Source organism: Pelophylax lessonae (assembly GCF_965119305.1).
Source record: "Pelophylax lessonae genome assembly, chromosome: 1".
NCBI classification, from domain to species: Eukaryota; Metazoa; Chordata; class Amphibia; order Anura; family Ranidae; genus Pelophylax; species Pelophylax lessonae.
In genome coordinates, this window is record NC_138768.1 from 808,555,100 (window position 1) to 808,570,480 (window position 15,381).

The following is a 15,381-nucleotide window of genomic DNA, read 5'->3' on the forward strand; positions in this document are numbered from 1 at the left end:
GGGTGGAAAAGCAGGCGGTTGAGCTGCCCACATAAACTAGGGCATTCAGCCACTGAGGACAGTTCACATGCTTCTGCACAAACATTTACCGGCATGCCGCTTTCACTTGACAGTACCACTATCTAAGGTGCCCCATTCATGTAAATGGGACCATTCTGCAACTGCTTACAGTGAGGTTTTTGAGGGTTAAAGCATGCATTTTTTTTTCTTTACATTGCTTGGAGTCCTTTGTTATCTACCTCATTCATTTTCAGGAATCTGCGGAGGAAGATGACTAATTATGGAAGATGCATTAACTTGGTAGTCCATCTTCTTAACAAGTATAATCCAGAAAATCAGAGTCTTGAGCATTTCTTGGAAGACTCGGCAGAAGACTTGCAGGTAAGACCATTCACGTCATTTCCCTGTCTGATGACTTCAACTCTACTGCTGAAAAGTGTGATATGGGGCCGGACTAGGAGTAAAAATATGACTGATATGGACAGTACACTAATCCCTACCTGTGTACATGAACAAATATTCCGAGTTCCCATCTTTTCACCTGTCATACCCTCACTCAGCTTTTTACTGAATCTCCTGCAGGTCTATTCTTTAGGCCATGTCACAGAAAAGTAATCCTATGTGATGATATAATACCCTTTAAATATTGCTGCCAGTACTCATTTAGTACCAGCATGAAATAGTGAGAGTGAACTGACTACATACTATTTTGTTGCCATGAGTGTGATTAACCACTTCTGGACTGGAATATTTTCCCCCAGGCCATATTTTTTCGATTCGGTACTGCGTTAATTTAACGGACAATTGCGCATGTGTGTGACGCTGTACCCAAATAAATTGATGTCCTTTTTTTCCACAAATAGAGCTTTCTTTTGGTGGTATTTGATCACCTGTGCGATTTTTATTTTTTGCGCTATAAACAAAAAAAGAGCGAAAATTCTGAAATTTGAAAATTGAATTTGAAAATAAATATTACATCCTGTTACATCAAGGTTTCACGTCATCACTTGAAAACAAACATGTTTTATACCATTAATGATTCGAAAATCAAACAAATAGTCCTGAAACAAAAGTTTTACAATCAATTTCTTCTAGTGTATGGCCAGCTTTTTGTGATACTAAAGTCTAAATTAAAGTGGAGTTCCGCCTTCCCCTTCATCCCCTCAAAAAATTAGAAGTCATCAGCTACACATACTGTACACATACTGTAGCTGCTGACTTTTAATATTAGGACACTTACCTGTCCTGGAGTCCAGCGATGTCGGCACTGTAGCCGATGTTTTCATCGGCTGTCGGGTGCTGCCTCCCCCATTGCCGGTAAGGAAACCCGGCAGTGAAGCCTTGCGGCTTCACGGGCGGGTCCCTACTGCATATGCGCTAAGCGCGCTGTGCATTCCTATTGGCTCAGCAGCAGGGGAAGGAGGAGTGGGCCAAACTTCCGAGGGACGGCGCAGCGGCGCCGTATCCCGGAAGTGGGGAAGGGTACCTGTCAAAAACAAAAACAGGTAATCGTTCCCTCCTCCTCCCTGAAAGGTACCAAATGTGGCACCGGAGGAGGGGGAGGAAGCAACAGAGCGGAAGTTCCACTTTTGGGTGGAACACCTCTTTAAGAAAAAGAAAAAAAATAATAAAAAGAGGTTATACTTACCTGCTCTGTGCAAGGATATTGCACAACGGGACAGACCCAACCAGGACAGGGGCTTTTGGAGGAGAATGCAGGGTAGCCTCTTGCCTACTGACTATGGGCCCTGGCATTTGAAGGAGCTACAAGCATTTAGGAAGATGTCCTGTTATATAATACAAAAGGACATTCATACATTTAACAGTCAAGAAAGCCATGGTGGTCTCTGAAACTCAGTGAGCAGATGTATTTGAAAAGAAAGCTGGTTGATGAGATTTGGACAGCCCTGGGTCTTCTTGAATACTGTTGACTGTCTAGGATCCCTGTTTAACCAATGCATTATCTACGTTTGAATTCCCATTGTTAATTGAGTCTCCTATCGTTTGTTTGTTGGCTAATGTGGTTAAATCTTGGAGGTTCCTACATGATGGGATTAGCCTTGTTTCAACTTTACCTCGTTTATCCAACCATTGTGTGATGTTTTGGGTAATATTAGTTTTTTTTGTTCATGTGGTGACTGACCTACTTTTTAAAGTGTAAAAAACCTGTTGATTTTACCTCAACATCTTGTCTGTGTACGAAACTTGTAAAGGACTGGTATTATCTCTTGGTCTGCTGGAAGGGTTTGGTGGAAGCACCCAAGCGTGGTGCCATGGGTTCATCACACACAGAAAGCATCATCTTCTGCTCTTCTGGCAGTCCCCCTCTGGTGCTTTCACGTTCTCTCTGCTCCTGATGCCTCCTTAGCAAGCTCAGTGCCATGGAGGTACACATGTGTGCACACTTCCAAGCTAGGCTGTGTGCATCCATTGGCACATACAGCTCTGGTAAGCCACGCCCCTGCTCCCTCTTCACAGGAGCTTGACTGACAGCAGCAGGAGCTATGGAACCTTTGGCCTATGGCTCCACTGCCCTCGGTTTCTCCTGTGGAAGCAGAAAGAAAGCAGAGTGGTGCTGAAGGCGGCGCTGAAGGCGTCACATGGAGCCAGGTAAGAGTTTAGGGACAAGGGGGGCTAGGAAGAATAGTGGGGTGTTTTTTGGGGGGCTAGGAAGAATAGTGGGGTGTTTTTTATCTTAATGCAAAGTATGCATTACAGTAAAAATCTTTTAAACTTTAGATCTATTTTATGGTAGAGCAAAAAAGCACAAGAGAGAGAAAAGGGAGAGAATGGTATAGAGAGGGATAAGAAGGAGAGCGGGAGCTCATCTTCCCTTTCCAGTAGTTCTTGACTGCCTGCCAGCTTTAGAATGACATTTGTAATGACTCATTTAATTGTGCACTTGAAGCCTGAGCTCTAGTCTCACTTACAGAGAATTTGGGAGTTGAAGATCAGATATTATAATGTCAAATAGATATAATTTGGGACCATAAATCTGTCACCAGAAAATCCTGAGATATAATTGAAATCCTGACGAACATCTGAATCACCCTGCGTCTGAGGAACTCGGAGTATTTCTTTGTGTAATGACAGATGTTTAATCCACTTCATCAGCACTTTGTCAGGTACTGGGCCCGTGCTGATGTATGTCAGCTAATTACAGTGTGCTGTCATTTCTTTCTAACGTGAGGCTAGAAGTGAAACGCGGACACATGGAGCATCCGGCCTGAGCAGCCAGAACATAATGTGTGCTGGGATGCACACTAGGGGCCTCATTTACTAAAGCCAAAGGGTCCTTCTTTGGAACATTGATACCCATTGATGTGCAAAATGCTTTTCAACGCAAACCGTATACTAAAGAAAAAAACCCTTTGCAATGGAACTCTGTGCTATCCCCCTTTAGTCAATAATGAATGCTGCTGCCAGGCTCATCCATCCTACCAACCATTCTGTGTCCAGTACCCCTCTCTGCCAATCCCTCCACTGGCTTATGCTCACCCAACAAATAAAATCAAAGTACTAACAACAACTTATAAAGCCATCCACGACTTGGCCCCCAGCTACATCACTAGACTGGTCTCAAAATATCTACCAAACCGCTCCCAAGACCTCCTACTTTCTAACTTCCTTGTTACCTCCTTCCATGCTAATCTTCAGGACTTCTCCTGAGCTTCTCTGCCCCAATCTATCTGACTATCTCCGAATCTATCCATCTTCAGACGTGCCTTGAAAATCCCCCTTTTAATTAGAAGCCTATCCTGCTTTACTTTCTCCATCAGCTCATCCTCCACAGTTATTACCTTTTGTATCACTCGACGAGCAAAGCCCTCTGATTCCTCTTGTACCAAATTGTACTGTAACTGTAATGTCTGCTTTCATTTTGTACAGTAAAGTGCTGCGCAAACTGTTGGCGCTATATAAATCTTACTTTTTACTGAGCATTGCCACCCATTGCCAAGCTTGGGTATTCATTATTATTTTACAGGATTTATATAGCGCCAACAGTTTGCGCAGCGCTTTACAAAATGAAGGCAGACAGTACAGTTACAGTACTATTTGGTACAAGAGGAATCAGAGGGCCCTGCTCGTTAGAGTGTACAATCTAAGGGCTCTTTCACACGGGTGATCCGATCAGATCCGCCTGTCAGTTTTTTAGGCGGATCTGATCGGATCCTCCATGCAGCTCTATGGGGCAGCGGATGTCAGCGGAGACACCTCCGCTGACTCCCGCTGCCATCCGTATCCGATCCTGTCCGTGAAATCTGGACGGATGGAAACCCTATTTTTCCATCCGTTCAGGGATCAGATCGGATGAGAGCGGACAGGCAGTCCGCTTTCATCCGATCCCCCATAAAGAGCAGCGGGAGATGTGACACCTCCTTCTCCGCACTGCAAGTGGAGACGGAGCTGTCATCCGCTGGCTCAGCGGGGATCGGCGGATCGATCAGCACTGAGCAGCACGGATCCGCCTACGGAGACGGACCGTGTGAAAGAGCCCTAAGAGGGAGGGTCAAGTGATACAAAAGGTAGTAACTGTGGAGGATGAGCTGATGGAGAAAGTAAAAAAAATATGTATTGGTTAGAAGCAGGATAGGCTTCTAACCAAAAGAGGGGTTTTCAAGGCGAGTGTGAATAGGATAGATTTGAAGATAGTCGGACAGATTGGGGCAGGGAGTTCCGAAGGATGGGAGAACCTCGGGAGGAGTCCTAAAGGCGAGCATGGAAGGAGGTAACAAGGAAGCTAGAGAAAAGGAGGTCTTGGGAGGACTAAAGAGAGCGGTTTGGTTGATATTTTAGGACCAGTTTAGTGATGGAGCTGGAGGCAAAGTTGTGGATGGCTTTGTAAGTTGTTGTTAGTGCTTTGATTTTATTTGTTGGGTGTGCATAAGCCAGTGGAGGGATTGGCAAAGAGGGGTACTAGACACAGAACGGTTGGTAAGGTGGATGAGCCTGGCAGCGGCATTTATGATGGACTGAAGGAGGGATAGCCTATGTAAAGGTAATCCTATGAGAAGGGAGTTGCAGTAGTCAAGGCGAGAGATGACCAGGGAGTGAATCTGTAGCTTTGTGGAATCATTGGTTAGGAAGGGGCATATTCGGGAGATTTTGCGGAGGTTGAGGTTGCATGATTTCGACAAGGATTGGATGTGGGTCTGCAAGGACAGTTCAGAGTCCAGTTATTGACTTAAAGTGTATGGAAACCCTAACAATCAACTTCTTTTGTTTGCTCTGTTACGTGTTTTGTTATATCAAAAGTGACTTCAGTAACTAATAAACTGTTTACTCCTAAGGTCCTAGTAGAGAACACATGGCCACGATTTGAGTTCAGAAGAACAAAGGTTTAACTTTAGAGGAAAAGGTTCTTTAAGTCAGCCATACATGGATCGAAATTTGACCGGTTTAGCAGGGCCTGGCTGAATTGTATGGGCAGGCTGGTTGTACAAAAGTCGATCTACTCTACAACCAGCCCGTTAGGAAATTTCCAGATGATTAGCATCACAGACTATAGCCGGCAGTGCTGATCAGTGTTTTCTGATGACGAAAAGTCTCCCCACTGTCAGAATACAATACCTCAGCGGGAGTGATTCCCCCATCCACATCAAGTGCGTGGATGAGGAAATTGAGGTTAAAAAAAAAAAAAGAATCCAGTATGGGCTGCCGTAAGTCAGCCATAGATGGATCAAATCTCAGCCGGTTCAACAGGTACCAGCTGAAATTCAATCCATCTGTTGACAGGTTGGTTGTACTGAATTGATCAACTTTAGTACAACCAGCCTGTTGGATTTTTTAAATGTGATCTCTGCCGACAGCTATAGCAGCAGGCTATGATCATTGTGTTCTGCCGGCAAGAAAGGCTCCCCGCCAGAAGAACACAATAGCACTGCATGAGGGATTCCCCTAATAACACTGACTGGGGGAATATGCGTTTTTCTTTCCTTCCAACCGTGGTGGAAGGAAAGAAAATCGTATAATCTATGGCTTGCTTTACTGTTAAATCAATAGGAGTGTAGAAATCCCTTCCCCCAGGAAGTAGTACTAGCTGAGAGTGTTGATAACAAAATTTTTTTAGATGTTTTCCTCAGAAGCAGAATATACATGGTTATGGGAATTGTAAAGCCGGCCATAGACAGTTTGAATCTCGGTTGGTCCAGCATGAACCATGTATGAATGTACCAACTTTGGTAAAACCAGTCTGCCAGATTTTATATGTGATTATTGCTAGAGGCTGTTACAGCTGCTAGCAATAATCACTGTGTTCTCCTAGTGGGAACAGCTTTCCACCCCTCCCCCCCTCCCCAATTGGGAGAACACAATGCCTCGGAAAGAGGGGTTCCCCTGTCAGCCAGCACTGTCTGTGGTTGGAGGAAAGAAATTTGTTCTGTCTTTGGCCAGCCTTCACATACACACTTAGGTTGATCTAGATGGGTCTTTTTCTCAACCTCATAAACTATGTAACTCTATACTTTATCTGTTAGAAAAGTAAAAAAATACCTACTTGTTCCATCGGAAACTTAAGTGGGGTGCACACTAGTAGAAAATCTGCCGAAAATTCCCATCCGAGGTAAAATCGTACGATTTACGGCTAGTGTGTACACAACTTTCAGCAGCCGTTGCCGACATTTTCAACGAATAAAAAACGGAGGGACAAACACCAAAATTTTTATCGTCCGTCCCCAGACGACCAATTTTCGCTTAATGTGTATGGAGTACGTCCGTGAAAAATCGGATACGAAAGACCGTGCATGATCTGAAGTTGCTGACAACCCGGAAGTCTAGGAACAAATGTTCCAAAAAAAAAAAATCGGACGAGAAATTTCGTGAACATTTATGCACTGTCAACTAAAAACGGTTATGACCGCTGAGCAAGAGAGAGAAAAATCGGAGGATATTTCGTCCGATTTCCGTCAAGTGTGTACGGGGCCTTTAGAGCTGTCCTGTGCACACATCCTGGGTTATTTCAAAGAACCTAATTAGCGCCCTCCTAATTCTATTTTTGAGACTACATCTCATTAGCAAAAGCAAAATTATCTCAGCAAAAGACACCTGGACAGGGCTGACACCATTCAGTCCACAAAAAGGCTGTGTAATATCAGCCCACAACAGTATTTTTCTGTACTTGCAGTGCTAAAATATGAAGGAACATGCATTGGAATATGTATTGCAGAGATGTAGTGCATATGTTTTATTTGCCCTGACATACATTGTAAAGACTAAACATTTTTTCTTTTTAATAAGCATTTTTTTACCTGAAAGCATTTTATAATGGATGTCATTTTAGCTACTTGCACATCTTAAGGTTCATAAATATTCCAGTAGAATACATTAAAAAGAAAATATTTTCTACATCTCAGATAAATGTTACGGTCCTTTACACCCCTGTTATGAAGACATCAATTTTCTATAAAATGAAGGTTCTGTGACTGATGCGTGCACCGATCCCGCAGAGATGTACACTCAGGGATACACATGGAGATCTGGTCAGCCGTTCTCCTGACATTGATGTGAACAGGCTGCCTGCATGGAACACCCAGCCTCCTGTGCGGGTAAAGACGGCCCTTTGCACAGTATACAGAACAGTACACCCGTGTGAATGGGGCCAATTTGTATAAAAAATGCTCTCTCTTTAAGAGCAAAGAGAGCCCACCAGACTGGCAAATGTTCTTCATCCTCTTTTGCAGCATAAAAAAATAGCAACAGTCACTTTAAATTACCGAAATCTTATTACGTCATTTCTTTTAGAAACTTAATGATGCAGAAGAACAGTTTGTTCTTGAGGTGCTGTCTGGATGCGTACAGTACAGAGATCTGTTGGACATCGTTGTTGATGCTTTTTATGCCAGAGATGGGAAGAATTCTTTAAAGTCAGAGCATGGTTTGTATCTTGGTAAGTGTCCCTGTTACAATGTTACAATATTTACTGTATTAAATCAATGCAACCAACTCTGAAAAAAACTCTGAAGCCGCATTCACAATTTTGACAGGTGATTAATATGTGATTTTGCGTGTTCCATAGGATAGCCTATTCACTTGAATGGGCTGCACTTTGTGGGTTTGTCACCGGAACAGAAGCTCCTTTTCGGGTGACAAGCTTCACGCAGTTATGAAAGGTTGCATCCCGTATAGGGTGCTGTTGAAGGATAATGGCACCCAAACACACGCAGTCCATTGTGCTACAACTGTCATGCAATTTGAGATCGTGGGTGGAATCTCAGAAATTCTGCCCACTATCTCATAATCACATACTGAAGCAGAGCATGATTCCCCCCCCCCCCCCCCGTCCCCCTTCGGAGACTGGGCCGCAGGGCAGTATTCCAACATAACGACCCCAAAAACACCTCCAAGACGACTGCTTTGCTAAAGAAGCTGAGGGAAAGGTGATGGACTGGCCAGACATGTCTCCAGACCCTATTGAGGATCTGTGGGGCATCCTCAAATGGAAGTTTGAGGAGCACAAGTTCTCTAACTTCCACCAGCTCTGTGATGGAGGAGTGGAAGAGGATTCCAGTGGCAACCTGTGATGCTCTGGTGAACTCCATGCCCAAGAGGGTTAAGGCAGTGCTGGAAAATAATGGTGGTCAAACAAAATAATGACACTTTGGGTCCAATTTGGACATTTTCACTTAGGGGGTGTACTCAATTTTGTTGCCAGTGGTTTAGACATTAATGGCTGTGTGTTGAGTTAAACACTGTTATACAAGCTGTACACTCACTACTTTACATTGTAGCAAAGTGTCATTTCTTCAGTGTTGTCACATGAAAAGATATAATAAAATATTTACAAAAATATGAGGGGTGTGCTCACTTTTGTGAGATACTGTGTATATATGTGATTCTGCACAGCACGGCGGCCCTGTAGCAGTACTTTTTCTATTGGGCAGTCGGCAAGTAGTTAAAATGATTCTAAACTTTACGTTTTTTTTTTCTAAAATAACAAACATGTTATACTTACTTTCTCTTTGCAATAGTTTTATACAGAGCAGCAGTGGTGTATTTAGGTTTTGTGCTGCCCTAGGCCTGACTAAATTTGGGCACTCCCTAATTTAAATATGACCCACCCCTTACTGTAAAGGCCGCACCCATTCCTGTTTATGGCCCGCCCTGTCATCTGTAAACCACAGACCACAACCACAATCTATCAGTGCCCATCAGTGCAGTCTTATCAGTGCAGCCTCATTACTGCCCATCATTGCAGCCTCATCAGTGCAGTATCTTGGTGTGGCCTCATCAGTTGCCATCAGTACAGCCCCATCAGTGGCCATCAGTGCATCATATCAGTCCATATCAGTGCAGCCCCATCAGTGTAGCTTATCAGTGCCGCCTCATCAGTGGCCATCAGTGCAGCCTAGTGCCCATCAGTGTAATATATCAGGGCAGCATATCAGTGCAGCGCCATCAGTGAAGCTCATCAGTGCCGCCTCGTGCCCATCAGTGCAGCCTCGTCAGTGCCCATCAGTGTAGCATATCAGTGCTGCCTTATCAGTGTAGCCTCATTAGTGCCCATCAGTGCAGTTTATCAGTAGCCACCATTGCCGCATCATCAGTGCAGCCTATTAGCGCCCATCAGTACAGCCTATTAGCGCCCATCAGTGCAGCATATCAGCGCCCATCAGTGCAGCCCCATCAGTGCAGCTTGTCAGTGACACCTCATCAGTGAAATCGTATACAATTAAAAGTGTTCGTTGTATATGATGCAATGCAATATGCTCGCTCAAGGACAAGGATGTTTAAATAAATGAAATTACATTATTTACATGATGCCTGCCATACCGGCAGGCGGAGGAGGGTAGGTGGAACATTAGGCTGAAGTGCCACACTTATTAGCATTGGCGGCCGTCGGGCCAGTTATGTGTGGTCGGCTGCCTGCGGTCTGTCCGAATCTTCTCCCAGGCCGGTGCCATCATACCCACAGGTAGCAGTGTGACCGCTTTATGAGGCTGCCAGACTGATTTGCCTCCTGGACCCTGCCCTCCGGCCCAATTCGCTCCATAATATTGCCACTATGCTAAATGTGCAAGCCGGCTGGGACCCATTTCATGCAGAAGCCGGGAGAAGGCTGTTTTTTTCTTTTGTGCCGGATGCAGCTTTTTTGCTGCCCCCCTGCAAAGTGCCGCCCTAGGCCTGGACCTTGTTGGCCTAGGCCAAGATACAGCACTGCAGAGCAGCCCAGATCCTCCTCTTGTTGGGTTTACCTCCCGGGTTCCTTGCTACTCCTCCGAGCTGCGTGACCCCATAGCAAGCTGCATGCACTGGTGCAGACTTGCTTCCGAGCCTTGCTGTCTGCATCTATTGACGCACACATTGGAGACTCGGCCCGCCCTCTCTCCATTGCCACTGGCTGTGATTGAGAGCAGCAGGAGCCATTGGCTGTCCCTGAGCCAATGAGGAGGGAGAGAGCAGACAGAGCTTCTGCTCTCATGGACATCACTGGACTCGAGATCGGGCTCAGGTAAGTATAAGGGGGTGCTGGAGGGGGGGGGGGGGGGAGACCTGTATGCAGAAGGTTTTTTTTTTTTTTTTTTACCATAATGCATACAATGCATTAAGGTAAATAAAAACCTTCTGCCTTTACAACCACTTTAAATTAGGTTTCCTAAGTTTATATAGGTACATACCCCTTTATGAAAATATTGCCAAGATACTCCTGGTGAGGGTCACCTATCAAGCAACCCTAAATGTGGTTACATTTATTTTCAGTACCCATAAACTGGGTATAAATGTTTTTCACCATGCACTTATCATTCACCATGCAAAAATGTTGTTTTCTTTTTAAAGCTACTTACTGAAATGTGCTTTATATACTTTATATACAGTATGTTTTATTATATTCTAGAAGCCTACACTATTCTGCTAAACATATAAGAAGCAGTGGTGCATGCTGAACCCTTGAGATGTTCTCCCTGGATACCCTTATTGATGCACATATATGGCAGTATAAAAATACAGCAGGAGGCCTTAAAGTGTTATAAAGCCTTCAGTTTTTTAAGCACTTTCATCAGCTAATTTCACCACTTACTGAGTATGCAGCTTCTTTATCTTTTAAACCTTGCCTATGATCTAGTTTAAGCTGGTGCCATGACCAAAGCCCCAGGTTTCCTGTTTCAGGATGGCTCCTTTCCCTTGCAGCATCCTATGGAGTCACCCTTGCAAGCAGGGACTAGCTACCATGCGTGTACCATCTCTTGTACCATGCCTGTACCATCTCCTATACCATCTCTTGTACCATGCCTGTACCATCTCTTGTACCATCTCTTGTACCATGCCGGTACCATCTCTTGTACCATGCCTGTACCATCTCCTGTACCATGCCTGTACCATCTCTTGTACCATGCGTGTACCATCTCCTGTACTCTGCCCACAGCCCTGCATCTCCTCAGGAGATGCAGGGCTGCGGGCAGGGTACAGGAGATTCTACTGTACCCTGCCCGCAGCACTACATCTCCTGTACTATGCCTACAGCCCTGCATCCCCTGTACCATGTCCGCAGCCCCTGCACCATGCCAGCAGCCCCTGTTTTGGGTCTCGTGGTGGCCCAGTTGGGTCCAGTAGCTGCTGCCATTCCCACCCTAGGCTTATACTCGAGTCAATAAGTTTTCCCAGTTTTTTGTGGTAAAATTAGGTGGGTCGGCTTATACTCGAGTATATACGGTAGATAGTTTACTGAGGAATGTTTATTTTATCGTATTCATAATGTTATGCTAAATAAAAGACGCGTTTAATACCATTTAATGGGGGGTGGTATCGTTAGGAGCAAAGTGAAAGATGAATAAAGAAAATAGCAGATTAGAAGAGCCAAACACCTACAAACATGTTAGCAGTAACAGATCCAGTGAGGTGATGACAAAGTAGATTTTTCCCAATATTCGCTCATGTCTGAGCCTGATCTGGAACTCATTTTTAACTAGATGCAGTACTTTTTCTAAGTTCAAAGTTTCCAGATTTCCAGTCTTTGATATTGCTTTTACGTTGTCACAAAATGCTTTTACTTCCACAGTGTTCTGTTACATCACCACATTTACACTAGAAGAAAATGGCATTCAGGGCTTCAGTAGAATTATTAAGAGTCAAGATGTTCCCAAGATGGGTAAGGTAAGTTTTTTTTCTTTCTAAATTAATTACTTTAGGTACGGAATGTTTTACCCCCTTCATAACAGGCCATTTTTTGCTATTCAGCCCTGCACTACAGTAATTGCACGGTCACTCAATGTTGTACCCAAACAAATTTTCTATCATAGAATAGAGCACAAATAGAGCTTTTTTTTGGTGGTATTTGATCACCACTGGGTTTTTTTATTTTTTATTATATAAACAAAATAAGACCAAAAATGTTTGAAAAAAAAAAAAAAAAACAATATTTCTTACTTTCTGCTATAACACACCCCTGTTAAAATGTCAGGTTTTTGTGATGTAAAAAAAATGAGACAAACATAAATAATTTTAGAACTTTTTCCACCTTTAATGTGACCTATAAACTGTACAACTCAGTTGAACAACAAACTGAAATCTTTTAGGTGGAGGGTAGTAAAAATAAAAAAACTAAAATAATATGGTTGCATAAGTGTACACATCCTTAAACTAATACTTTGTTGAAGCACCATTTGATTTTATTACAGCACTCTTACATGTGGGTAGACAAATACTGGCAAAACATTAAAACCGTGGCGTCCTGCAGGTATACAAAAGAGCCGGCGTTCTGAGGGGCAAGGTCAGCATGGCGTCCGGTACCAGACAACACGCTGACCATGCCCCTCGGAACGCCAGCTCTCTTGTATACCTGCGGGACGCCGTGGTTTTAATGTTTTGCCTGTATTTGTCTACCCACATGTAAGTGCAACTCTATTAAATGCTTATTTTAATCAAACTGGATTACGCTATGGTTTTCCTCAATTTTCCTTCCTATGCGTATGGTATCACACATGGTTGGAGCTGCGTATGAGTCCACTATTTACCCTCTTGTATTTGGAGCCAAGATTGACTACTGGTCCATGAATTCATGTCCTTGTCCCTTGGTATGTGGAGACAATATTGAATGCTGAGTTTCTACAAAGCTTCTGTGACAGGCGGTCCGTTCTCATCCGATTCCCCCATAGAGAACAGCGGGGACCTGACAGCTCCCTCTCCGCACACAGTGCGGAGAAAGAGCTGCCATCCGCCTGCTCAGTGGGAGATTGGCGGTCCCCCGCCGACAGACTCCCCTGTGTGAAAGGGGCCTAACAGGGATGTGTAGACTTTTTATATCCATTGTATCCAAAAAAAAAAAAAATCAAATTTCTTTATTAATTTAGGCCAATATTTAGGCCAATATGTATTCTGCTCCATGTCTTTGGTAAAAAAAAAATCCCAATAAAGCAGGGTGGCAGTGTGTGTGTTTTTTTTTTTTTTTTTAAGATAAAAACGACCCCTGGTATAGTCGTTTACCATTAGCTATCTTCAAAAGTGTCCCCTGGTTTGGAGCTGCATTGAAAATGTACTTTTCTCTTCTTCTGTACGGAGCAGGAAACTAGACTGTGGGCATGTGAAGCCCTTTTGGTGTCTCTTCCAGGTTTCGGTGCGTGGTGGGTAGCCGATCTTGCACATGTGCAGTGCAGTGGAATCGTGCCCCACTGCATGTTAGCTGGGTTTTCACAGCGACGGCGGCGTCGGAGGAAGTTCCTGCCCCATTGCTACAGAAAACCTTTCTATAAATCAAGGAACCAGGAAGTAAAACAAGGGTCTGGCAATGTGCATTGATTCCGGGGATTGATGATCCTCATCTCCCAGGAGCCAATGCGCCAACAGAAATGATGAGGTACACAGGAAGAGGACAGGTATGGCAATTAAAAATAAGGTAAATCTACCGAAAAAATCCCAAAAAACTGCCAAAACGTGTTTAGCCTGCAAACAAGATCTGCATGGAGCCAGGTGTGAAATGTGGGTGGAACTCCGCTTAAGTTTATATTGATTGGTTTGTGTGAAAGATATAGTGTCTAAAAACTTTTTCTTTTTTTTTATACTACTAATGGTGGTGATCGGTGACTTATATTGGGACTGCAATAGTATGGCGGCCAATCTGACATTGACACTAAGTGAAAACTGACTAACTGCCACTGACATCACCAGTGTCACTGATGCATTGATCAGTGATAATACTATACACTGTCACTGTACTAAAGACACTGGCTGGGAAGGGGTCAACATCTCAGATAATCAAGGGGTTAAATATGTGCCTAACACGTGTTAATGTGTGTATTATGTTTGGCTTTTTACTAAAAAAAATTATTTTTTTCTTATCCCTTGCAGGGAGAGGAAACAGTGAGATTGTTCCCTCTGTACAGAGCCCTGTGTTGTTTGTCAATTGGACAATTGTGTTTGTGATTGGACACAGCCAATCAGCAGGTCCGGCCATGGATTATTGGCCGGGGCCTGCTGACAAACTCCTGCTGTGTAAAATCCCAGCGGGTGTTGGCAGGGGGGAGTGCACGCCTGCCCTCTAAACTCAGAAACGGGCAACAACGTACCAGTATGGGCTGACTGTCCGCAGTACATAGCCGGCGGTCTGAAAGTAGGTAATGCATTCGGAAATATGTTCTTGATTGGATATTTTTTTTATTGTATTTAGATTTTTCCGAAAATATTTTAAGATAGTTTTTTTTTCATAAATGAACATGCCGAATTGTAGGCACTTCCTCTGTTTTTCTCAGTTATGGCCTTAGACCTGAATTAGGATCTTCGCTCACACCTGATAACAAGTAGTGTATGCTACAAGTAATGTGTAAGTGTAACACTTCGGGTGTTTGTCATAGATCCCCCTCCCAATGCCTTCACCTGCTTTTCTCTCCAGAAGGATAGAGCCATCTTTGTTTAGGCATCTCCTTTATGCATGACATAAAGAATGCTTAAGCAAGAATAAAAAGGTTAAGAAAGGCTGGTGTACACAGAAAAAAAATAAAATTGCTAGGGGGAAGAGGAAGAAGTTTTTTGGCAGACAAGATTTTGCATACATCTTTTGCCAAAAATCCTTACCTCCTAGCGATTTTTTTTATTTTTAGAATTTAATTCTGCGTTAATAGAGTGGGAGAATGTTACAGTGTTTGTATTTTTTTTTCCTGTAATTTTGTCTGCATCTCACAGGAACAGAAAATAAGGGAGACACAGACAACAATAACAGTCTGACAGTGTTTTAAGATTTACCTTCTCTAAAAGAAAAAAAAAAAAATGATTTTGATTTCCATCCTTGTCCTTGTTGTAGTTATTTCTGCCTGTCTTGGTGACCCCAGTCATTGGAATGTGAAGTGAAGGAAATCCTAAGAGAGTATTTGTTATTATTGTGGCTGTCAGTTTTCAGGGAAATACTATGGATTAAAATTGTACTAGAGCCTCCTGCACAGGGAGGTACTAGAGCCG

At 43.5% G+C, this 15,381-nt stretch overlaps 1 protein-coding gene across 1 annotated transcript in view; it reads left to right on the plus strand.

Moving 5' to 3' along the window:
- The first annotated feature begins 258 nt into the window (after window positions 1-258).
- Window positions 259-15,381, plus strand: part of CFAP99 (cilia and flagella associated protein 99) — a 142,156-nt gene continuing 127,033 nt past the window's right edge. Inside the window, exons 1-3 of the mRNA XM_082244009.1 lie at window positions 259-381; window positions 7,741-7,885; window positions 11,993-12,087. Coding sequence (XP_082100135.1) covers window positions 271-381; window positions 7,741-7,885; window positions 11,993-12,087 — 351 coding nt within the window. The 5' untranslated portion in view covers window positions 259-270. The remainder of the gene's footprint in view (window positions 382-7,740; window positions 7,886-11,992; window positions 12,088-15,381) is intronic.